At 44.7% G+C, this 25,333-nt stretch overlaps 1 protein-coding gene and 1 pseudogene across 4 annotated transcripts; one reads left to right on the forward strand and one right to left on the reverse strand.

The window, feature by feature from the left end:
• Positions 1-668: 668 nt before the first annotated feature.
• Positions 669-6,550, reverse strand: RSRP1 (arginine and serine rich protein 1). 4 transcript variants are annotated; one of them, XR_001105331.2, is made up of 6 exons: positions 6,384-6,550; positions 5,388-5,976; positions 3,825-3,976; positions 3,140-3,184; positions 1,646-1,729; positions 669-1,124 (listed from the first exon to the last, which is right to left on the reverse strand). XR_001105331.2 is itself a non-coding variant. In XM_012440049.2 (5 exons), the coding sequence occupies exons 2-5, from the start codon at positions 5,908-5,910 to the stop codon at positions 1,008-1,010; spliced, it is 876 nt and encodes a 291-aa protein (XP_012295472.2). In that variant the 5' UTR covers positions 5,911-5,976; positions 6,384-6,542; the 3' UTR covers positions 669-1,007. The 4 variants fall into 4 exon arrangements, 1 of the variants encoding a protein (XP_012295472.2); XR_010337757.1 differs by having other exon boundaries at positions 1,109-1,124; positions 1,646-2,915; XM_012440049.2 differs by lacking the exon at positions 3,140-3,184 and having other exon boundaries at positions 6,384-6,542.
• A 12,889-nt stretch (positions 6,551-19,439) lies between these two features.
• LOC135269548 (U7 small nuclear RNA) lies at positions 19,440-19,479 on the forward strand (annotated as a pseudogene).
• The last annotated feature ends 5,854 nt before the right edge of the window (positions 19,480-25,333 follow it).

Below are 25,333 nucleotides of genomic sequence, written 5' to 3' on the forward strand. Positions count from 1 at the left end.
AAATGCCATCCTTCAAAAACCAAATATCCTCGTAAGAAAGTTGAAACGTTTGATCAAACTATTATTCCCTACACTTTAGGGCTGAAGCAGGATTGCTTGAAGCCAGAAGTTCGACACCAGCCTAGGTAACAGAGACCCTACTCATCTCTACCAAAAAAAAAATTAGCCAGGTGTAACTACTGCATAAGCCTGTATGGTAGAGGCTGAAGCAGGATTGCCTGAGCCCTGGAGTTCAAGGTTGCAGTCAGCTGTGGCTATTCTACTGCACTCTAGCCTGGGTGATGGAGCAAAGACCCCACCTCTAAAAATTAGTCTATTTATCTATAAAAATCAGTTTTATTTAGACCAGCTGTCTAGACTTTACAGTTCTTAAGTGTAATGCCCACTTAAAATTTTTTGTGCTTAATTAAGATCCTTCCCAGTCACAGTAGCAATAATAAATTTCAAATTAAGAGTTTAAGCAATTTTTCAAGTTGAAGTATTGACTTCAATTGGGAAGATTGTTAAAATTCAGTTTCAAATTCAGCAGGTCTAGGGTACGGACTTGAGATTCAGCAGTCCTAACCCCAGGTAGGGCCAGTCAGGCCTTGGACTTGGGATTAACACGGCTTTAATCAACAGATGTCTCCTTGCAAAGACTCATTAGGTAATATATATACAACAAAGACTTTTAAGTATGAAAACAAGAAATTTATTAAATATACAAAACAGCAATACAGTTCAATACTGTGTCTAAAAAATTTCACTTTTACATAACCGATAGTATTTACAACTATATACAAAAGACTCCCACCTGTGCATGACCTTTGGTCCATTTGTGCTATCTCATACCTGCAAGAGAAACCTAAAAGGTTAATATTTGAGTAGTAAGTATTTACATCTTTTTGTGTTGGTTTTTAAATGCAGGATTACCCTTAAATGGCTCAAAGGGCTGGGATAATGCTAGAAACACTAACTTGCAGTAAAGTGCAGTTTTCAGGCAAACTTAGCCATTAGTTTTTCTCCTTTTAGACAGGTATCCACAGTCCATATGGACTTTTTTTCTGATCAATTTTTAGTGATCTTGAAGATGTCTCTTCTGTGGCAGCTTTAGCTGATTTTTGTATTGGCTTTGCTACAGAATTCTGTAAGAAAACAAATTCAGTCAGCTTTCCAAACACATATATTGTACATATTTTTTCACAAAAAAATACATTAAATAATCTCATGTATGGGCCTTAGAGATATTATCAACCAAATGCAGTGTGAGCCTTATTTGTAGCGTGATTCAAACCATAAAAAGATACTGGGGTATTGGGGAGACACCAGATACATACATGGTATAAAGATTGAGGCTTTGTTTTTGAAACTCTTATTTTAAAACATTCTGATTAAGGAGTATTCTAAAGATTTACCTTTAAAATATCTCAACAATAAAAAAAGTGGGGGCTACTTAAAACAATGGCAAAATAACAAAAACTCATGTGAAAGATATGGTATGAACCCATTATAATGGTTACTTATAAAAGTGGCTCAAAAACAAATGATTTTAATTGTATTTAAAGTGTCAGTAGTCCCCCAATTATCACCACGGAGATATAAAACACAAAGATGCAAATGCATCCTAAATCCAATTTTTGAGTGATCAATGCTTGGACATACTTACATTAGAGCTAAAAGCTATGCTTCTTTGCTGGGAAGATTTTTCATTGGGATTTCTAGTTCCATCTTCTGTTACCTTTTCCGACAGCTAGACAGGTTAAGAAAAAGTATAATTTTAAAACACATAACCTTGGTTTCTAAGTACAGTATTAAAAAATAGCCTAATTGTATACAAAATTTAGTTGTAGACACAAAAATCAAGTTGGATCTAACCATATATTTAACAGCCTAAATAACAGAACTGAGTCTTCCCCTCGACAAAACTGATTTAATAGGCTTAAGACACTCTTCCCATAATTATTTTATTTCCTTGCTGGCAAATTTAAGTAATTTAAAAAACAATTTTTTTAATCAGTTTTCTCAGGTTAAATCAAGTTAACGTTTGAAAAGTAAAGCCACACCAGAAAAATACCTAGTTTTAAGAAACTAAGGCATTTGCCAGTTGGGCCCCTAATCATCTGAACAAGACAGACCCTGTCTACTAATACTGAGCATACTCACATCTGGGCCCAATTACAGGTTCATTTAGATATCGCAGAATCTTTTTTTCCTCAAAGTTTCACTCTGCCCTGCTGCCCAGGCTGGATGGAGTACAGTGGCATGATCTCGGGTTCACTGCAACCTCCACTTAACTGGGTTCAAGTGATTCTCCCACCTCAGCCTCCCCAGTATCTGGGACTACAGGCACACACCACGCCAGGCTAATTTTTGGTTTCTGTTTTGGTTTTAAGAGGGAGTTTCACTCTGTCCCAAGGCTGAAGTGCAGCGGTGCAATGAATGTGGCTCACTGCAAACTCTGCCTCCCAGGTTCAAGCTATTCTCCTGCCTCAGCCTCCCAAATAGCTGGGACTACGGGCACGTGCTGCCACGCCCAGCTAATTTTTGTATTTTTAGTAGAGATGGGATTTCACGACGTTGGCCAGGATGGTCTCAATCTCTTGACCTCAAGATCCACCTACCTTGGCCTTCCCAAAGTGTTGGAATTACAGGTGTGAGCCACTGCACCTGGCTGCAATCTTTGTATTTTTAGTAGAGACAAAGTTTTGCCATGTTGGCTAGGCTGTTCTCAAACTTCTGATCTCAGGTGATCCACCCACTTTGGCCTCCCAAAGTGCTGGGATTACAGGTGTGAGCCACCCAGCCTAGACAGAGTATCATTATAACTTAAAAGTACAGTGCAATTTGCTAATGCACATCCTGCACATTTCTGGAGAATTATAATAAACTTATCTGCAAGTGAAGCAGGCCTCCTCTTCTGTAATCTCTCAAAACATCTGGAATATATTGCATATATTATAAAAGGGACATCTATTTCACAGATGCCCCACCATTACAATGTGTACCTTTACTTAATTTAAAAATTGACTTTAATACTTTAGGCAAATGGTACCTGTCCCAAATTCTAGCATGCACATGGATCAACAAAAAGAACTAAGCTTTCAGTGTGTGAACATAAACTTCAAGTTAAACCTGATGCTTTAGCCCATGTATCAATTACCAACAGATTTTCTTCATCAATGTCTGCAGACCACATTCATGATTTCTATAAGACAGAAATAAAGCAGATAAACTATACTGTATATGCTGAATACAAAATTTGTGGGAACATAATGCTGCAAATGAAAGCTACAAATACTCTAAAGACTAACTTAAAAAAACTGGCAATAGAAATCACCAAAGTACCAACTACAATATATTAACGTTGAGACTTGCAGTACTGTGTTACTGAAAAAAAAGTAAAACAAAAAAAAATTTTTTTTTTCAGACTTGAGTCTCGCTCTGCTGCCCAGGCTGGAGTGCAATGGTGCAACCTTGCATCCTGGGCTCAAACATCCTTCCGCCTCAGCCTCTCAAACAGCTGATAGACTACAGGCATGCACCACCATTTTTGTATTTTTTGTAAAGACGCAGCCACGTTGCCCAGGCTGATCTTGAACTCCTGGACTCAAGCTATCTGCCTCATTACAGGCATAAGACACTACACACAGCCAATTAAGTTCATTAATCGCCACTTTCCTGGGTATGGCTCTGCCTATGTTCAGATCTGCTACTCTGAATTCAACACGTTTTACATATATAGCTAGACTTTCCAAAAAGTATAGTCTAAGGTAAATAACAAATGGCTAATCAGATTTGACAGTGGCTTTCTGAAGGTTTTGTTAGGACAAAGCTAGAATACTTACTTCAGGCTTTGCACCATTACTTGATAAACCTGTTCCACGGCTTGTTTCTTTGGCTACAGGAACGGTTCTGAGACTAGCTGGCAATTCAATGTTGGTTGTTCCTAAAGCTTTCGCTGCATTGGCTTTTGCTATTTCTAACAGCTCCATTCGATCTAAAAATAAAAATAAATTTAAATACTCATTAACCTGGTAGTTATTTCCCCCCAAGAGAACTCAGAATTACAAAATAAGATGTTATTTTCTGGTATTAAATGTTATTTGTTTTATAACATGTAAAGTAAGGTTGCCCTGGTTTGAGCTGTGCTGGTCCACTTATACTTGGATGTTTTCCTCCTTCTAAATGCAGGTAAAGTACTACAGTATTTGAGAGACTGGAAACCTCAAGTGTGCGGAGGTTGCATATTGGTCCTGCAACCAATCCTCCGAGGAAACGGAGGGGTAACTGTGTAACTTCATTCACTGAAAATTCTATTCTCTACCACTGCTGAAAAGAATAAAATTCTTAAATTACCTCAATTTCAGTTTTCCTGACCAAAGGCCTGAACGTCCTGTTATTTTGTCTGTTTTATCGTTGTACTTAATTTTCTCTAGTTAATAGTCAACGTCATTATTATTTTGCTTTCTCTTCAAACGTGTATTTCTGAAAACCGGGGTTTTCTGCAATAGATTCTTTATATGGTACAATTATCACAACTACTGAACCAATACTGATACACTTCCAAAGTGTATTTCTACCACCACTCCCGGCTAATAATTTGTATTTTTAGTAGAGATAGTGTCTCCACTATGTTGGCCAGGCTGGTCTGGAACGCCTGGCCTCAAGTGACCTCCCACTTCCGCCTCCCCAAATGCTGGGATTACAGGCACGAGCCACCCTGGCCTGGTAAGTCATTTAAGATACTGGACGATTCAATTTTGTCCAAAAATAACGTCTACTAAAAAAAGACTTTTTTTTTTTTCTCAATTGAGACGGAGTCTTGCTATGTTGCCAGGCGGGAATGCAGTGGCGCGGTCTCGGCTCACTGCAACTTCCGCCTCCCGGGTTCAAGCAATTCTCCTGCCTCAGCCTCCCGTGTAGTTGGGACTACAGGCGTGCGCCACCACACCCAGCTTATTTTTGTATTTTTTTAGTAGAGACGGGGTTTCACCATGTTGACCAGGATGGTCTCTATCTCTTGACCTCGTGATCTACCCGCCTCAGCCTCCCAAAGTGCTGGGATTACAGGCGTGAGCCACTGCGCCCGGCCAAGGCGTGTTTTCATATTCTTCCCAATCAATAATTAACTTAGAAACTCTAACTTAATCATAACATTTAGAAGGCTCCACCCACTAAGAACAGTCAGTCACTAGGAAAATAGGTTCCCTCCATCCTGAGCCATTTAACATCCAGTTGAACTTTAAAGGGAAAGAATGCTGTCCATTTACATACAAACAGATAATGTCCTCTCCCTTTCCTCCAATGAAAAAGATTTCGGGAACTAATACTGAAGGCAATTTTGGTTCCCTAGCCTCCTTTTATACTGTCGCCATAGATGATCAAAAATGGAAAGTTAAGTGACGCACCTTTTTCACTTAAGCGAAAAGGGGTTCTGCTCCGCGACTTCGTCCTGGATCTGTTTCTCCATCTGCCGTAATCCTCCGGGTACACGGTGCGACCGAAGCCGTAGTAGCGCCGCCCCCGCGCGATCGCGTACGCCCTTCCGTAGTACGACCTTCCCTGAGAGCGCGATCTGCTACGGGAAGGGGACCGAGACCGGTGCCGCGAAGGAGACCGGTAGTATCTCCTAGACAGCCCGTAGCGCCTCTCTCGGTACTGGCAGCTGCGGGATCGCGACCGGCTCCGCGAGTATGACCGCGAGTAGCGCCTGTACTTCCGCTGGTGGCGCCTTCTGGAACGGGACCGGCTCCTCCGGCTCCGACTCCTGGACGAAAACCGACTGGAGACGCGGGAATGGGACCGAGAGCTTCTGGAAAAAGAGCGGCTCCTAGATCGCGACGACAGCCGGCTGGACCTGCCCGACTGCGAGGTCGAGGGCGAATCCTTCTGCGGCGAGCCTGGCCACATGTCGTTCACGTAGTTGGACATCTTCACCCGCGGCTTTACCCTGCGCTTTCTCGGGAAAAGACTCCGCAAGCCTCAACTCAGGACTTCCTAAAAAACCAAGAGGGAAAAAAACAAATCGAGTCCCGGAAGCAGGCGCCCGGCCGCCCGGAAGCCACAGCAGGACGCCCTCCCGGAGGCGGAGCCAACGCGCAGGCAGCGGCGCCGCGAAGGAAAACGAGCCCTAAAAACTCCGTTCACGCCGGGCGCGCTGATTCACGCCTGTAATCCTAGCACTTTGGAAGGCCGAGGTGGGTGGATCACCTGAGGTCAAGAGTTCAAAACCAGCCTGGCCATCACGGTGAAACCCCATCTTAAGAAAAAAACTTCGTTCAGCGAACTGATGCCGCAGCCCAGAATCGAAATGCTGCCTTCCCCAAATGGGGTGCCCGGCACGTCTCCTGACCCTCACTCCTGAGCGACCACTGCAAGGTCGACCCTGTCAGCAGAAAACTTACCGCACGCTGTCGACGCCTCCCTCACGACTGAAAGAAAGGCCCAACAGAGGCCTTCCTTTAGGAATGTAGGACGAAAAGGGGCTTTTCGTGCCTACTCTCGAAGAACAAACCCCACATCCTCCCCTGCCAACATCCGGACGTGCACTGGGAGGATACGTCAGCAGACTTGTCGAAAGTACCAGAAGCTGGTCCGGGCGCATGCGCAGAGACGGTGCTGCGGAGGGCGTGGCTCTCCTCTCGCCCAACCACCGCCCTGCCTCCTCCCTCCCCAAGCCCCGCCCTGTGCCTCGCGCCAACGCCCACAGGGTGCGCATGTGCGATGGGGCTCCAGAGGGCGGTGCTTGGTACATCCGGGTGTCCCGTCGCCCTTGGCCTTTTTTTTTTTTTTTTTTTTTGTTTTTTCCCCATATTTGAGATAATTGCATGATCCATCGACCCACCAGAAAACTTTAAAGATGTAATATTCCCGCGGGGCGCTACACCAGGCTCTGGCCTCACTGCCCCGGCGGGGCTGGATGTTAGTGCCGGTCAGGGGGTGGGGCAGGAGAGGAACGGCTGCAAGCTGGAGAGAGCTTGGAGCCCTGGCGGTCTGAGTGGCTGGTGCCCACTGGGTCGTAGCCGCCACCCACCCGCAAGCCGCAGATCCGGGCTGAGCGTCCCCGTACCGTTCCTGGCTTCTTCCTCCTGTCCTGGTCCCGCGGCGCCGGGAGAAGGCGACCGCATCCACACCCCGCCAGGAAGAAGACCGCGCCCTTCCCGGACACCCCAAGATCCCTGGGAATACAGTACTAACGTGGAAAAGGTGTTTTACTTATGTTTTGACTAGCTCGAGACAAAATAAAGACAATTGACATTTAATCTAGGAGAAAGAATGAAGCCTGATATTCTCTTTTAAAAACCGTGCTTGGTGTAAGAGTGTAAACAAAGGTGACTATTTTACTTCTAGGGATCTACAAATGGGATGCATTTCAAACACTTCTTGTTATAAAGCGTCAGGTCTCCATATACAAGCCTCGAGCCTGACAGTCTGAAGTCCTGCTTTTGGCTAATCGTCTCCCCACCCCTGCTTTGGTTTGGGCCTGAATGCCAAGAGAACCAGCAAGGGCTGCTGCTGTTAAAGGTTATAGCGGGGTATGAGCAGAGAATGGGAGCCAGATTAAGAGTGAAATATTAGCTGTAATTGACTGGAGGAAAAGTGTAAATTGGCAACTTAAACAAAAGCAGGGCATGTAAAAGTAAATGAGTACAGTGAATTTGAGCTCGGTTAGACAGAAAATAATAGAAACAGACTTTTTGAGGTGTGGTTTAAGTAGTAGGGGCGACTGCATAAAAGTGGAAAAGGCGAGGGGCTGAAAGTAAGTTTGTGAGGTGTAAAGAGAAAACTTTGGAGGTCGTGAGAGCTAGAGGGTAAATGGGGCATAGCCTGTGATTTTGAGGGATTGTAAGAGTATTAGGGCGGCAGCTGCTGTTGCGCTTTGGTCATGAGGGCCAACCCAGGACTGTTAGGTAAGTTGTCTGGATAAAAAGCCTACAGGCCATGGTGGGCCTGGCTCCTGTGTAAGAATCCCAACCACAAAGCCCTGGATTTTTGCAGTATATAATGAAAAGTGTTGAGACAAGTTGGGGAGAGCTAGGGAGGGAGCAGTTTTTAGAGCTGTTTTTAAGGGTCGAAAGGAGGCGTGAGGAAAGGATTTAGGATTAATAGGGTTGGCTAAGTTTTCTTTTCTTTTCTTTTTGAGACAGAGTTTCTCTCTTGTTGCCCAGGCTGGAGTGCAATGGCACGATCTCTGCTCACTGCAACCTCCGCCGCCTGGGTTCAAGCGATTCTCCTGCCTCAGCCTCCCTAGTAGATGGGTTACAGGCGCCGACCACCATGCCCAGCTAATGGATAAGTTTTCTTTAGTGAGTTTATACAATGACTTAGAATAGCAAAACCTGGTATCCAGAGGTGAAAGTAGCAACCACACCCTCGAAGGAGAGAAGCTGTTTGGTGGATGGGGTTGGGGTTTGGGAAATTAACTGGATACAGTTGGCAGGGAGAGCACGTGTATGCTGGTGAAAGAGTATAACAGATGGGGAAGAAATTTGGGCTTTGGAAGTGGATACGTGATACTCCTTTGTGTACAGATGCTGAAGAAGCAGGAGGGTGAATTAAAAGGCCATGTTGCAATAGATGGATGATAACAGGCTTATACCTCTTAAAGCCTGTTGTGGGATTGGGTACTGGGGCTGGGCAGGGTACGGGTGGTTAGGTTTTAAGGGGATGATGACGGGTGAGTGACTTGTAGCAACAGATGGGAAGGTGGTATTTGACACCCTAGGGTTAAGGTAGGGGGACATAAGGGGAGCTATTGAGGGAGGTACGGGTTCAGGAAAGAGGGAGGCAATTAGGTGTGGCTGTAGCCCAGGAATAGTGAAGGAGGCAGATAATTTTGCTAAGATATCTTGGCCCAACAGGTGAACTGTACAAGTAGGGATGATCAGATAAGAATGTGGAAAGGAGTGCTGGCCTAATTGATACCAGACGTGGGGAGTTTTGAGAGGCCTGGAGGCCTTGCCGTCAATTCCCCCAACAGTTATGGGGGCCAAGGAGACAGGTCCTTGAAAAGAAGGGGATGGGGTGGGGTGGGAGTGGGATCAGCCAAGGTAGGCAGGACTTTAGACTTTCTGGGTCTGGGCTTGCACATGGAGGCCTGATAGTTTTGAGCTCTTGGTTATGAATAGAAAAGGATGGAAGGAGTCTCTGTAGACAGTTCACAGTATCAATCAAATGTGTGCTTAAAAAATGGTGACCAGAAAAATCCTGGATTTTTTTTCTTTTTTTTTTTTTTTTTTGAGGCGGAGTTTCGCTCGTTACCCAGGCTGGAGTGCAATGGCGCGATCTCGGCTCACCGCAACCTCCGCCTCCTGGGTTCAGGCAATTCTCCTGCCTCAGCCTCCTGAGTAGCTGGGATTACAGGCACGCGCCACCATGCCCAGCTAATTTTTTGTATTAGTAGAGACGGGGTTTCACCATGTTGACCAGGATGGTCTCGATCTCTTGACCTCGTGATCCGCCCGCCTCGGCCTCCCAAAGTGCTGGGATTACAGGCGTGAGCCACCGCGCCCGGCCTTGAGACTGTCTTAAAAAAAAAAAAAAGGCCAGGCGCGGTGGCTCAAGCCTGTAATCCCAGCACTTTGGGAGGCCGAGGCGGGCGGATCACGAGGTCAAGAGATCGAGACCATCCTGGTCAACATGGTGAAACCCCGTCTCTACTGAAAATACAAAAAAAAAAAATTAGCTGGGCATAGTGGCACGTGCCTGTAATCCCAGCTACTCAGGAGGCTGAGGCAGGAGAATTGCCTGAACCCAGGAGGCGGAGGTTGCGGTGAGCCGAGATCACGCCATTGCACTCCAGCCTGGGTAACAAGAGCGAAACTCTGTCTCAAAAAAAAAAAAAAAAAAGACAGTCTCACTCTGGTGCCTAGGCTGGAGTGGAGTGCAGTGGTGCGATCTCGGGCTTACTGCAATCTCTGTATACCAGGTTCAAGCAATTCTTGTGCCTCAATGTCCCAAGTAGCTGGGGTTACAGACATGCACCACTATGCCCTGCTAATTTTTGTATTTTTAGTAAAGACGGGGTTTTGCCACGTTGGCCAGGCTGGTCTCGAGCTCCTGACTTCAAAGGATTTGCCTGCCTCAGCCTCCCAAAGTGCTGGGATTACAGGCATGAGCCACTGTGCCCAGCAAATCCTGGATATTAACAGGATTTTGGAAACAGTGGGAAACATTACTTTGCCTTGGTGCAGAATGCTGGTGTATTTGTCTCAAAAACATACACAGTCTACCTGAGTTAAAGTCTGCAAAGGATCTCACCTTCCTTTTTTTTTTTTTTTTTTTTTTTTTGAGATAGAGTCTTGCTCTGTCGCCAGTCACCAGGCTGGAGTGCAGTGGCATGATCTCGGCTCACTGTAACCTCCGACTCCCGAGTTCCAGCAATTCTCCTGCCTCAGCCTCCCGAGTAGCTGGGACTACAAGCGAGTGCCATGATGCCCAGCTAATTTTTGTATTTTAGTAGAGACAGGGTTTCACCATGTTGGCCAGGATGGTCTCGATCTCTTGACCTCATGATCCGCCCGCCTTGGCCTCCCAAAGTGCTGGGATTATAGGCATGAGCCACCGTGCCCAGCTCCCCGCTGCCTTTTTTTTTTTCTTTTGAGACAGAGTCTTGCTCTGTTGCCCAGGCTAGAATGCAATGGTGTGATCTTGGCTCACTGCAACCTCCGCCTCCCGGGTTCAAGCAATTTTCTTGCCTCAGCCTCCTGAGTAGCTGGGATTATAGCTGTGTGCCACCATGTCCAGTTTATTTTTGTATTTTTAGTATAGATGGGGTTTTGCCATGTTGGCCAGGCTGGTCTCTAACTCCTGATCTCAGGTGATCCACCCACCTTGGCCTCCCAAAGTGCTGGGATTACAAGCGTGGGCCACTGTGTCCAGCCAAATGTGACAAGTTTTAAATGTGCCATTTAAGTCCTTTTTTTGTTTATGTCCTTCATTATGGTAAGCAAACCAATGGCCTCCCAAACGTGTCCATGCCTTAATTTCCTGGAACCTGTGAATATGTTACCTTAGGGTGGCAAAAGGAATTATACAGATATAATTAAGGTTAAGGACCTAGAGATGAGATTATCATGAAGTATCTGGGTGGACCCAATTCAAAGCGTGAGAAGAATTCCATGCCCTGTTGCTGCCTCTGAAATGTAGGTGCTTTTGTGCAAGGGCAAAAAGAGAATTTTAGGAGCTAATGGTGGCTTACAGCTGACCACCAGGAAACAGACCTCAATCCTACATCATAGAACTGAATTTGGCCAACACCTGGATATGCAAATTTTGGGGCTCCTCCACAGAGCCTGCAAAAAGAAACAAAATGTGGCTGACACCTTGACTTATCCAGCTTGGGCAACAAGAGCAAAATGCCGTCTCAAAAAAAAAAAAAAAACTATGAGATATTAAATTTGAGTTGTTTTAAGCTACTAAGATTGTGGTTATTTATTACCACAGCAACAGGAAAATAAAACAATCAGAATATATAGTTTTACTTTTTTTTTTGAGACAGGATCTTGCTTTTTTGCCTGGAGTGCAATGGTACAGTAACAGCTCACTGCAGCCTCACCTTCTCCGGCTGAAGTGATCCTCCCACCTCAATTGCCTGAGGAGCTGTGACTACAGGCCTGTACCACTACGCCTAGCTAATTTTATTAAGTTTTTGTAGAGAAAGGGTCTCCATTATGTGGCTAAGGCTGGTCAGGAGCTCCCAGGCTCAAGGGATCCTCCCACTTCAACCTCCCCAAGTGATGGGATTATAGGCGTGGACCACCGCACCCAGCCCTATAGCATTTTTCTATTTTTCTTTTCTGAGTATCCCTGTGTCTCCCAAGCTGCACCTCTCTGAGATTGCACCTCTCCCAGACTGCAGTGCAGCGGCATGATCTCAGCTCACTGCAACTTCCGTCCCCCAGGTTCAAGCAATTCTCCTGTCTCAGCCTCCTAAGAAGCTGGAACTACAAGCGCACGCCACCATACCCGGCTAATTTTCATATTTTTGTAGAGATAGGTTTTCACCATATTGGTCAGGCTGGTCTCTAACTCCTAACCTTAAGTGATCCACCCACCTTGGCCTCCCAAAGTGCTGGGAATACAGGTGTGAGCCACTGCACCGGGCTCCTATAGCATTTTTCATATACATCTTGCACATGTCTTGTTAGATATATTCTGAAATATTTTAACAATATTTGTAGATTGTGAATAAAATTTTTGTTGTTAGATGTTCACTTTGGGTTTTTTTTTTTTTTTTTTTTTTTGTACAGTCTTGTTCTATCACCCAGGCTGGAGTGCAATGGCATGATCTTGGCTCACTGCAACCTCTGCCTCCTGGGTTCAAGTGATTCTCCTGTCTCAGCCTCCCAAGTAGCTGGGATTACCCAGCTAATTTTGGTATTTTTAGTAGAGATGGGGTTTCATCATGTTGGCCAGGCTGGTTTTGATCTCTTGACCTCGTGCTCCACCTGCCTTGGTCTCCCAAAGTGCTCAGATTACAGGCATGAGCCTCCGTGCCCCGCCTGTACTCCCCTTTTTGACAACTGTAAGGCCGGTTGCCTCGCCGGGAGCTCAGACACCCATCCTTCCCTTCGCCCTCCCCACCTCCCCCACCCCCCCCCCACCCCCCACCCCCGGCCTTTTCCGAAAGCTCGGACATGCTCGGGTTGTTCCCTTTTCCCCTTCTTGCACAGCCTGGCTTTCCCTTAAAGAACCCAGTATGCAAGCAGGGTCTTATGATTCTAGCCAATAAGCAGCCAAGTCTTTCCAGCCAATAGCAGCCGAGTCTTTCTAGCCAATAGCAGCCGAGTCTTTCTAGCCAATAGCAGCCGAGTAATTCTAACCAATAGCAGCCAAGTCCTGTATGCAAACAAAGGCTTGTAACCTTACCCAATAGTAGTCCTGCTCTCCCACAACCAATCGAGCTCCTTCATTCCCTATAAAAACCCACGTCTGAGAGGCGTCCATGCGACTTCTCCGGCCCCTCCTGTCGGACCACAGAACATCACCCAGGAGCCTGAATAAATTCCTTCATATTGGATCTTCTTGTGTTGGCCTCAGTTTCTTCCTTTTAAACTCGGCAAGAACAAACCTTACAACAACCATTTGGTGTTTTGAAGAATTAACAGCTTTGTGAACCTGGCAGTGCTTGTGATTCAGACTTCCACTGAGACCAAGGGGAGAAACTTGTACTCACCTGATTGTAGGAAAAAACATGTGGCAGTGTTTAAATGTTCTTCTGAAAGCTGATACAACAATTCTCTGTGCACTGATTGTATATGCATCCCAAGATTATATTGTCTTTTTCTATTGCTATGTGTCACACTTTGCCAAACAGGATGTGGAAAATGAATAAGCAGTTTGCTTATGCACTTTTTAATAGACAAGTGGTCAAAATGAACTCCATTGCTTAAGAAAAGCATAAACACCATTTACTCACTGAATATAGCTGTATGTATGGTTACTATGGGGAATCTTGTTTTGCCAATTTTCTTTGAAACTTCTGGCAGACTAAGGTTCTTTTTGTTTACATAATGCTTGAAAAATAAAAATGAACAAGCTATCCAACTACCAAGTTTTCACTTACATAAATGTAGCTGCATACATAAAATGTGACTGTGGGCCGGGTGCGGTGGCTCACACACTTTGGGAGGCCAAGTTGGGCAGATCACAAGGTCAGGAGTTCAAGACCAGACTGGCCAACATGGTGAAACCCCATCTCTACTAAAAAATACAAAAATTAGCTGGACATGGTGGCTTGTGCCTGTAATCCCAGCTACTTGGGAGGCTGAGGTAGGAAAATTGCTTGAACCAGGACCTGGAAGGCAGAGGTTGCAGTGAGCCGAGATTGTGCCACTGCATTCTAGCCTTGGCTACAGAGTGAGACTCCATCTCAAAAAAGTGATTGTGAATTTTTCTTTTTCTTTTTTTTTTTTTTTAGACAGAGTTTCACTCCTGTTGCCTGTGATGGAAGGGCCCGCCATGAAGACCTCTGACATGCTCTAGAGACATTTTCCCCATTGTCTTGGGAATTAACATTTGGCTCTTTGTTACTTACGCAAATATCTGCAGCCAGCTTGAATTTCTCCTCAGAAAATGGGATTTTCTTTTCTATCACATTGTCAGGCTGCAAATTTTCTGAACTTTTATGCTCTGTTCCCCTTATAAAACTGAATGGCTTTAACAGCACCCAAGTCACCTCTTGAATGCTTTGCTGCTTAGAAATTTCTCCCACCAGATACTCTAAATCATCTCTCTCAAGTTCAAAGTTCTATAAATCTCTAGGGCAGGGGCAAAATGCTGCCAGTGTCTTTGCTAAAACATAACAAGAGTCACATTTGCTCCAGTTCCCAACAAGTTCCTAATTTCTATCTGAGACCACCTCAGCCTGGACTTTATTGACCATAGCGCTATCAGCATTTTGGGCAAAGCCATTTAACAAGTCTCTAGAAAGTTCCAAACTATCCTACATTTGCCTGTCTTCTTCTGAGCCCTCCAATCGGTTCCAACCCCTGACTGTTACTCAGTTCCAAAGTCACTTCCACATTTTTGGGTATCTACAGCAGCACCCTATGCTACTGGTACCAATTTAGCCATTGAAGTAGTTGGAGAACAGAAGTAACAGACTCTGGTTTACATTGTAAAAGCTTCTCTGTGGCTGCCAAGTGGAGAAAATATATGGGAATGAAGCTCCAAGATGAAGCAGGGAGACAGTTGCAGTGGTTAGTGTGAGAAATGTTGATGGCTCACAATAAGTGATAGCCTGGAGGTTTGTGTGTGCACATGCATGTGTATGTGTTTTAAGGTAGTAGGCCCAACAGATACTGTTCACACTGATTTTTTTTTTTTTTTTTTTTTTTGAGACAGAGTCTCGCTCTGTTACGCAGACTGGGATGCAGTGGCACAATCTTGGCTCACTGCAACCTCCACCTCCCAGGTTCACACAATTCTTGTGCCTCAGCCTCTTGAGTAATTGGAATTAGAGGTGTGTGCCACTGCGCCTGGCTATATTTTTGTATTTTTAGTAGAGATGGGGTTTTGCCACATTGGCCAGGCTGGTCTCGAACTCCTGGCCTCAAGCAATCCTCCCACCTTAGCCTCCCAAAGTGCTAGGATTATAGGTGTGAGTCACCATGCCCAGCTGCAACTGATTAATTTTTAATCATAAAATGATACATACATTTTAAAGACCAAGCACTGGGCTGGGTATGGTGGCTCACTCCTGTAATACCAGAACTTTGGGAGGCCAAGGCAGGCGGATCACCTGAGGTTAGGAGTTCAAGACCAGCCTGACCAACATGGATAAAATCCATCTCTACTAAAAGTACAAAATTAGCCAGGCGTGGTGGCACATGCCTGTAATCCCAGCTACTCTGGAGGCTGAGGCAGGAGAATCACTTGAACCTGGGAGGTAGAGGTTGCGGCGAGCCGAGATTGCACCATTGTACTTCCAGCCTGGACAACAACAGCAAAACTCCATCTCACAAAAAAAAAAAAAAAACAACAAAAACCCAACACCTACAGTATTCCTGACCAGTACTCCTCAAATCTATATCATCAAAAAGAAAGTAGAAAGTATGCAAAACTGATACAGCCAAGGGGAGACTAAGGAGACATAACAACTAAATGTAATGTATTCTGGATGGGTCCTGGAACAGAAAAAGACGTTATGCAAAAGAACTAAAGAAATCTGAATACCCTGTGGATGTCAGTTAATAATAATGTATCATACTAGTCCAGTAATTGTAACAAATATACCACAATAATGAAAGATATTAATTACAGAGATAACGGAGAGGTTAATATGGGAACTTTCTGTACTATCCATTTTTTCCACAAATCTAAATTAAAAAGAAAAAAAATAACCGGTGTAACTGACATCCATATACACATGACGATGGCTGCTGGTGATGGTCGCACAACAATGTGAATATGCTCGGTTCCACAGAACTAGTCGCTTAAAAATTGTTCAAATGGTAAATTTTAGGTTATATGTATTTTACAGAATTTTAAAAGTTTGCCATTTTTGTTTCCATTTTTTTTCTGTCCACAGGTTTAGAATGAGGTGACTTGCTGAAGTCACACTACCATTAAGTGGCAGAGCTGATATATGAACCCTGCTTTGGCTGTCTCCAAAGCCCACATTTGTAACTACTCTGCTTCACTGTTTCTCCGTAGTGTCTCTGTAACTGCTCCTCTTGCACTTTACATATATTCCAAGGTCTCACCTCCTCCAGAGAGCTCTTCCTTGTATGATTCCATCCTGCTTTTGGACCTAGCTCATGTTCATTCATTCAGCAGATATTCATCGAGTATTTTCTAGGTGCCAGGAATTCTGCAAAAACCTCCCTATATCTCATGTCATTCTTATCACAGCCTTGATGACTGAGGTACTGAGAAAACCGCAGCTTGGAAAGGCTAAATCATTTGTTCAGTATTACAACCTCTTAGGTCCCCAGACCAGAGCATTCAACTCAGATATGGTTAGCTCTAAAGCTAATGCTTTTATTTTTTGAGACCGAGTCTCGCTGTCACCCAGGCTGGAGTGCAGTGATACGATCTTGGCTCACTGCAACCTCTGCCTCCCAGGTTCAAGCGATTCTTTCATCTCAGCCTCCTGGGTAGCTAGGATTACAGGCATGTGCCACCAAAGCCCAGCTAATTTTTGTATTTTTAATTTAAATATATATGAAAATTAATTAAGATGGGCATCATGGGTGTGTGAAAAGGTCTTTATGACAACTTTAAATACCTGTCATTAATCTTTTGGTAAAACCATTTTCTTAAAGGTGATCACCAGTGAATTCCTAAATACCAAAAATTTTTTCTGTTTTTAACCTTCTTATCTTAGTGTCTCCAGCCCTGACCTCCCAGACTCAAGTGATCCTCCCACTGTAGCCTCCTGTGAAGCTGGGACCACAGGAGGACACCACCACACTGGGCTAATTTTTTGTATTTTCTTTTTTTTTTTTTTTTTTAATAGAGACGGGGTTTCACCATGTTGGCCAGACTGGTCTTGAACTCCTGACCTTGTGATCCGCCCGCCTTGGACTCCCAGAGTGCTGGGATTACAGGCATGAGCCACCACGCCGTCCAATTTTTTATATTTTCTGTAAAAGTTTCACTATATTGCCTAGGCTGGTCTCAACCTCCTGGGCTCAAGCAATCTTCCAAGTTGGTCTCACCAAGAGCTGGGATTACAGGCATGAGCCACTGTGTGTGGCCCCTGTACCTTTACGCTCACCTTTTCACCAAGAGCTAGACCTCCAGCTCTCGCTGTTTGAAGAATTTGACTTGTGCAAAGCTAACTTCAACATCTACTCTCCTCACCAAACCTGTTCCTCTCTGTATGTCCAGTGCAATGTCATCCCATTCTGTCAGGACCCCATGGCTTCCTTAAAACCTCTTGCCTGAACCTTTAAAAAAGTTCCTTAAGGCTGGCTGGGAGCGGTAGCTCACACCTATAATCCTGGCACTTTGGGAGGCTGAGGCAGGTGGATCACCTGAGGTCAGGAGTTCAAGACCAGCCTGGCCAACATGGCAATACCTTGTCTCTACTAAAAATACAAAAATTAGCTGGATATGGTGATGCATGCCTGTAGTCCCAGCTACTCGGGTGGCTGAAGCAGGAAAATCATTTGAACCCTGGAGGTGGAGGTTGCAGTGAGCTGAGATCACACCATTGCACTCCAGCCTGGGCAACAGAGCTAGACTCCATTTAAAAAAAAAAAAAAAGTTCCTTAAGAGACTCTTCATAACACTAGTCAAATCCTACTTCAGGTCAGGCGTGGTAGCTTGTGCCTGTAATCCCAGCACTTTGGGAGGCCAAGGCAGGTAGATAACTTGAGGTTGGTAGTTTGAAAGCAGCCTGGCCAACATGCTGAAACCCTGTCTCTACTAAAAATACGAAAATTAGCCAGATGTGGTGGTGCATGCCTGTAATCCCAACTACTTGGGAGGCTAAGGCAGAAGAATCGCTTGAACCAGGGAGGCAGAGGTTGCAAGGAGCCAAGATAACGCCACTGCACTCCACCAGCCTGGGTGACAGAGTGAGACTCTGTCTTAAAAAAAAAAAAAAATCCTACTTCAATACATCCGAATAAATGATGCCAAAGTAATCTTCCTAAGGTCAGCTCATATCATTTCACACTCCTGTGCAAGTAGACTTTAAGGAGGTTTGCTCCCAACTCAAACTGGGTACCCAAAAAGCCCTATGAACTGATTTCAACTGACCTTTCAGGTCAAATCTATTTTTTGCTTAACATGTCCTACACTTCAATTCTTATCCTCTCCTAATACTGTTTCTTTGGAAATCCTTTCCTCCTGTCTGTTAAGACCCAATTTAGCCTACAAGGCCTTCCTCATCCCCTCAGCTAAAAGAAATTATTTGGTAGTTCTCTTTAGCCAAGAATAATTAGAACTGGGTAGTGGGGGCGTAAAGCCCAAAGAAAGAAAGTCTGCTTAAAACAAGGACCAGGCAGGGCAGTGGCTCATGCCTATAATCCCACACCTTTGGGAGTTTGAGGCAGGAGGAACACTTGAGCCCAGACGTTCAAGACCAGCCTAAGCAACCTAGTGAGACCTTGTCTCTACAAAAAATTTTTTTAATTAGCTGAGCATGGTGGCATGGGCCTGTTGTCCCAGCCATTCAGGACGCTGAGGCAGGAGGATTGCTTGAGCCCAGAAGTTTGGCTGCAGTGAGCCATGATCGTGCCACTGCACTCCAGCTAGGTGACAGAGCAATACTCTGTGATATGGTTAGAGGCTTTGTGTCTCCACCCGAATCTCATCTTGTAATCCCCAGGTGTTTAGGGAGAGACCTGGTGGGAAGTGATTGGGTCATGGGGGCGGGTTCCCACATGCCGTTGTTGTACACGAGCGAGTTAAGGAATGTGCCACACTCTGAGATTGAATTCTGATCCTTTATTATGCTGGCGACTGAGAGGCAACTAATGCCCAAAATTCTCTCGGCCCCTAAGAAAAAGGTGGTCTTTATACCCTAGTTTTAAAAGGGAGGGGAGAACCTAGCTGAAGCAAATTTTTCACAGAAGCAGAGTAAGCAAAAAGTTAAAAGATAAACTAATACATGAGAAATAAAACAATGCCAGGTGCAAGGGGTAAAGCTGTCATAAAAGACATACAACTTATAGATAATGGGGGCTCTGGGCACTCGACAGCACCTGCATTCCCAGGCTCTGCTCGTACTACTTAACTGAGCCTCTTATCAACAAATGCATTCCTGGAGGTGCCCAGTGTCAGCCTGCCCCAGCTACATACTACAGTTACATACTTAATGGTGAGAAAATAACTGAAATGAAGAAGCTAAGATGGAGTCTGTCCGGCTCAAGAAGCTAACATGAAGCCTCAACAGCTCTCAGTCTGAGAAAGAGAGAGAGTTTTCGCTGGCAAAAAGCAGGTATCACACTATTCTCATCATAGTGAGTTCTCACAGAGTTAATGGTTTTAAAATGTGGCACTTCCAGTGTTACAGTTCTTTTAGAATTTGTCTAGCACCCCCCACAAAAAAAAATGTGGCACTTCCTCATTCTCACACGTACTCTCACCTGCCACCCTGTGAGAAGGTCCAAGCTTGCTTCCCCTTTGCCTTCTGCCATGATTGTAAGTTTTCTGAGGCCTCCCCAGCCATGCGAAACTGTGCGCCAGGCCGGGAATGGTGGCTCACGCCTGTAATCCTAGCACTTTGGGAGGCTGAGGTGGGTGGATCACCTGAGGTCAAGAGTTTAAGACCAGCCTGGCCACCATGGTGAAACCCCATCTTTTAAAAACACAAACAAACAAACGAAACTGTGCACCAATTAAATCTCTTTCCTTTATGAATTACTCAGTCTCCATTTTTTGTTTTTTTGTTTTTTTTTTAAAGACAGAGTCGCTCAGGCACGGTTGCTCACGCTGTAATCCCAGGACTTTGGGAGGCCGAGGCAGGCAGATCACGAGGTCAAGAGATGGAGACCATCCTGGCCAACACAGCGAAACCCCATCTCTACTAAAAAATACAAAAATTAGCTGGGCATGGTGGTGCATGCCTATAGTCCCAGCTACTCAGAAGGCTGAGGCAGGAGAATTGCTTGAACCCAGGAGGTGGAGATGCAGTGAGCCGAGATTGAGCCATTGCACTCCAGCCTGGACAGAGCGAGACTCCGTCTCAAAAAAAAAAAAAAAAACACTGAGTCTCCCTCTGTCATCCAGGCTAGAGTGGTGGCATGATCTTGGTTCACTGCAACCTTTACCTCCCAGGTTCAACTGATTCTTGTGCCTTGGCCTCCCAAGTAGCTGAGATTACAGGCGCCCACCACCATAACCAGCTAAGTTTTGTATTTTTAGTAGAGACAGGTTTTTGCCACGCTGGCCAAGCTGGTCTGGAACTCCTGACCTCAAGTGATCTGCCTGCCTTGGCCTCCCAAAGTGTTGGGATTACAGGTGTAAGCCACCATGCTTGACCTCAGGTATTTTTTTAAAGTAGTATGAGAACAAACTAATACAAAACTGTCTCAAAAACAACCAAAAACCCAAAAAATACTCATAATTAAGCGCATAAGGACCGAGATTGTAGGGACACAATCTGGGCTCCAAATCTGGGAGAAAGCCGAAACAAACACACCACGATATAATTGTATTATAATAGTAATACAATGTTATTTTAACATAAAATATTAGAGATGTTTACTTGAAAGTATATAGGTTATATTATTTTTCAGTTACATAAATGCAATTTAGACAAAACAATATGACTAGTTAAAAGTGACAACTAGTAATAACAGGACTAAATAAATAATGTATAAGAAATACATAACAGTTTTATTATGTATTTCTGTCCTCTGATACACCAGTTAATTAACTTTTAAAAATTCTATTGAATATTTAGATTTTATAGGTTATATTATTCTATATTCTTTTTTTTGAGACGGAGTTTCGCTCTTCCTACCCAGGCTGGAGTGCAATGGTGCGATCTCGGCTCACTGCAACCTCCGCCTCCTGGGTTCAGGCAATTCTCCTGCCTCAGCCTCCTGAGTAGCTGGGATTACAGGCACGCGCCACCATGCCCAGCTAATTTTTTGTATTTTTAGTAGAGACAGGGTTTCACCATGTTGACCAGGATGGTCTCGATCTCTTGACCTCATGATCCACCCGCCTCGGCCTCCCAAAGTGCTGGGATTACAGGCGTGAGCCACCGCGCCCAGCTCTATATTAAGATACAAAAAATAAGACTTTTTAAAGGAGAATACAAAATAAAATTAACTAAATAGATATTGCATTTAATAAAAAGTAACAATGGCAAGTTTCTGTCTCATGATACAGTAGGATATTTTTACTCTTCCTGTTTCCTTTTCCAATAATACTTCTCTGAACTTCCTGCAGCCTTTAGGACATCTTTCTTTTCTTTTATGTAGTGGTAAAACTGAATACAGTCAAATGTAAAATTTTCTTTGACTTGTAGCCGTGTTCTTATCAAGCCCATATTACACTGATTCCTGGTGTCGGTACAATGTGATGACATCAATCTAAATATACTCTCAACAAAAACATTTGAGCATGGAATACTTAGGATTTAGTTTACTAGCAACAGCAGGTTTAGACTGCTAGGAATTCGTTTCCAGCTCCCCAAAAATATCCATCCATTTTTGAATCTACAGGCTTGTTTGGGTAGACCAGCTATTTGCCATTCAGGTCCTTTGCATCTGTAACATCTTAGAGGTTATCTATGTCTAAAACATCCATCATTTTTAAACATTCTGAAGCACATTGAATGTTATTATAAGTTAAACTTCTTCTCAGGAAAAATGGTTTTAAAGCATGGATGTAATTTGTACTTGTAAAATCAAAACTGGATTACAAAAAAGTTACAGTTCGGTCAGGCGCAGTGGGTCACACCTGTAATCTCAGCACTTTGGGAGGCTGAGGCAAGCAGATTACCTGAGGTCAGGAGTTTGAGGCCAGCCTGGCCAACATGGCAAAACCTTGTCTCTACTAAAAGTACAAAAATTTGGCCGGGCGCGGTGGTTTACGCCTGTAATCTCAGCACTTTGGGAGGCCAAGGCAGGTGATCATGAGGTTAGGAGATTTGAGACCATTCTGGCCAACATGGTGAAACCCTGTCTCTACTCAAAATACAAAAATTAGCTGGGCGTGGTTATGTATGCCTGTAGTTCCAGCTACTCGGGAGGCTGAGGCAGGAAAATCGCTGGAACCAGGGAGATGGAGGTTATAGTGAGCTGAGATCACCCACTACACTCCAGCCTGGCAACAGAATGAGACTCTGTCTCAAAAAAAAAAAAAAAAAAAAAAAAAGAGTACAAAAATTAGCTGGGCATAGTGTGGTGGGCACCTGTAATCCCAGCTACTCGGGAGGCAGAAGCAGAAGAATCGCCTGAACCCAGTGGGGAAGGTTGCAGTGAGCCGAGATTGCGCCACTGCACTCCAGGCCTGGGTGATAGAGTGACTCTGTTTCAAAAAAAAAAAAAAAAAAGTTATAGTTCTTGTAAAGAAATCAAGAAGATCCAGTTTAATTTGGTTGCCCTTTTCTGGTGACATTTTTTTTAGTTCTAAAACAGTCTTCTTTCCAAAGAATGAGTCATCTTTTTACTGTATGAGTTTTTGTCACAACTTACACATAATATCATGTAACTCAGGTGTAGTTAGTTTATATCCTTTTCTAGGCTCCTTATAGCTTCTTCAAAGATCATCAAGTAGTTCTGGACAAAAAGCATATATATTTCTGTTGTACTGTAATCTTTTTCTTAATTCTCATCCTTGATGTATTTCCAAATTAGAGAAGAACATCCTTTTTTCTTTTTTTAATTTTTTTTTTTTTTGAGACAGAGTCTCGCTCTGTCACCCAGGCTGCAGTGCAGTGGTGTGATCTTGGCTCACTGCAACCTCCACTTCCCTGGTTCAAACAATTGCCCTGCCTCAGCCTCTCGAGTAGCTGGGATTACAGGCACGTGGCCACCACGCCCGGCTAATATTTTTGCATTTTTAGTAGAGACAGGGTTTCACCATGTTGGTCAGGCTGGTCTCAAACTTCTGACCTGGTGATCTGCCCGCCTCCGCCTCCCAAAGTGCTGGGATTACAGGCGTAAGCCACTGCGCCCCACTAAGAACACTCTTCTTTTCCCATATTTTGAAAATAAGACTTGATGGCAGGCCATCTTTTTAACATCTTTTCTGTGGCCGGTAACAACGATAGCCATCTTGTGGGCACATGATGGAGTCTATTTCCTTCCATTTTGACGAAGTCAAAAGCCTCATTAATTGTCTCTGCATGCTTTGAGGAAACTGAAAAGCAACCCAAAACTTTGACTGTGAAAGCCTCAATATCATAGGAAAGCAAACCACAGACCTTTCTAGTAGTGTTGTGTACCAGGTGTGCAGGCCACTTAGCAGGTACAATCTTTTCTTTTTCTTTGGTAAGACATTTGTAGACTGATGCTATGTATGTAGTTGTTATAGTGTAGTTAAACAAAACAACAACAACAAAAAAGAAGTTGGTAGACTGAATGGAACTTGCCAAAATTTACATCTGCACTATCTGCTGAAGATGCATATAGGTGAGCAAAGTCTAGTTTGTATTTGGACATGTTATCAACAATCTTTTATGTTTTCTGAAGTTTCATCAAAATTTTCATAGGAATCAAGAAGACGATTTGAAACTTCACTTTTAAAATCAAAGTACCTAAGAGCTGGGGGGGCACTTTTTTATTGCTGTGATTCAACCCATTACTTGCTATCCTGTAGAAAGCATGATCATTGGTGAGATCTGACAGAATCAGCTCTACACTGTAAGGGGCCAGCACGTCTGTTACCAAAATCTCCCCTTTTGTTCACTCACAGGATATTTTAGTTGCAACCTCTGAATCAGGAAATGTAATTTTACTCAGTTTCATAGAGTAATCAAGGGAAGGATAGGATAATGCATGTTCGTTTGTGTGGTATGCCCAGGCTAATTCACTGCTGCTATTTTCTTTTTTCCTTTTTTTTTTTTTTTTTTTTTTTTCTGAGACAGAGTCTCACTCTGGCTGGAGTGCAGTGGTGCAATCTCTGTTCACTGCAACTTCTGCCTCCCCTGCCTCCCGGGTTCTAGTGATTCTCGTGCCTCAGCCTCCTGAGTAGCTGGGATTACAGGCATGCACCACCATGCCTGGCTAATTTTTGTATTTTTGGTAGAGAAAGGGTTTTGCCAGGTTGGCCAGGCTAGTCTCGAACTGACAGAATCTTGTTCTGTTGACCAGGATGGCGTGCAGTGGCACTGGTGCGATCTTAGCTCACTGCAACCTCCGCCTCCCAAGTTCAACTGATTTTTGTGCCTCAGGCTCCTGAGTAGCTAGGATTACAGGCAAAGCCCACCACACCTAACTATTTTTGTATTTTTAGCAGCGATCAGGTTTCGCCATGTTGGCCAGGCTGGTCTTGAACTCCTGGCCTCCAGTGATCTGCCCGCCTTGGCCTCCCAAAATGTTGTGATTACGGGCGTGAGCCACCGCGCCCAGCTATAAAACAGAGTCACCTTGATTCCCATCCCACTCACATACTGCCACCGTACATGTAAATCAGATGAACCTGTGCGTATCTCTCAATGACAAACGACGCACCTTTAACTTAAGTGAAAGGGGGTTCTGCTCCGCGAGTTGTCTCTCCCTCCACCCTCTGTGTTAATTTGGGTGAACCACAGGGTCAAAGCCGCAGCAGCGCCGCCCCTGTGTGATCGCATATGCCTTTCTGTAACACGACCGTCCCTCGAGCGGGACCAGCTGCCGGAAAGGAACCAAGGAGAGGTACCCAGCGCCTCACCGGCAGCTACAGGATCGCAAGCGCCTCCGCTAAGAAGACCGCGCGATGCGCCTATGCTTCTTCCGGTGGCGCCTTCTGCAACGAGATCTCGACCCTGCTCCCTCTCCGGGGCTGGATCCGACTCCTTGACGGCCATTCCAGACGCGAGACCCAGACTGAGGGCTTCTAGAAGAGGGGTGAGCCTGGCAGCAAGTCGTTCACGGAGCTAAGACAACGTTGCTTCCGGCTTCTTCCCGTCCTCCCCTTTGAAAAGGGTCACCTTCCGAAAACCCAGGCTCTCCTCCAAACAGTGGTTCTCAAGCCGGGCGATATTCCCCGGGAGGGGATATTTGGCAAAGTCTGGAGACAGTTTTGATTCACTAGGGCTGCTACTCGCATCCAGTGGGTAGAAGCAGGGGATGCAGTTACACATCCTAGGAAGCACAGGACAGCCCCCCTCACCACAGACAGAATTAGCTGGCCCAAAACATCAGTAGTATCCAGGCTGAGAAACCCTGCCTTAAACAAACGGCAAAGAAAGGCCAAGTCCTATAAGTAGGTCACCGCGCCGGGACTGGGGTCCACGGGA

The sequence above is a fragment of the Aotus nancymaae genome, unplaced genomic scaffold (genome assembly GCF_030222135.1).
Source record: "Aotus nancymaae isolate 86718 unplaced genomic scaffold, 86718_ANA_hifiasm-v0.15.2.pri h1tg000053l, whole genome shotgun sequence".
In the NCBI taxonomy this organism is placed as follows: domain Eukaryota; kingdom Metazoa; phylum Chordata; class Mammalia; order Primates; family Aotidae; genus Aotus; species Aotus nancymaae.

Bases quoted from the DNA above. Each gene is read 5' to 3' on its own strand.
- RSRP1 (XM_012440049.2), bottom strand. From the start codon at position 5,910: ATGTCCAACTACGTGAACGACATGTGGCCAGGCTCGCCGCAGAAGGAT. The intron at 3,977-5,387 runs GTGCGTCACTTA...TTTTATTTTTAG, and splicing joins TTTTCGCTTAAGTGAAAAAG to ATCGAATGGAGCTGTTAGAA. The intron at 1,730-3,824 runs GTAAGTATTCTA...TAACCTGTCTAG, and splicing joins GTAATGGTGCAAAGCCTGAA to CTGTCGGAAAAGGTAACAGA.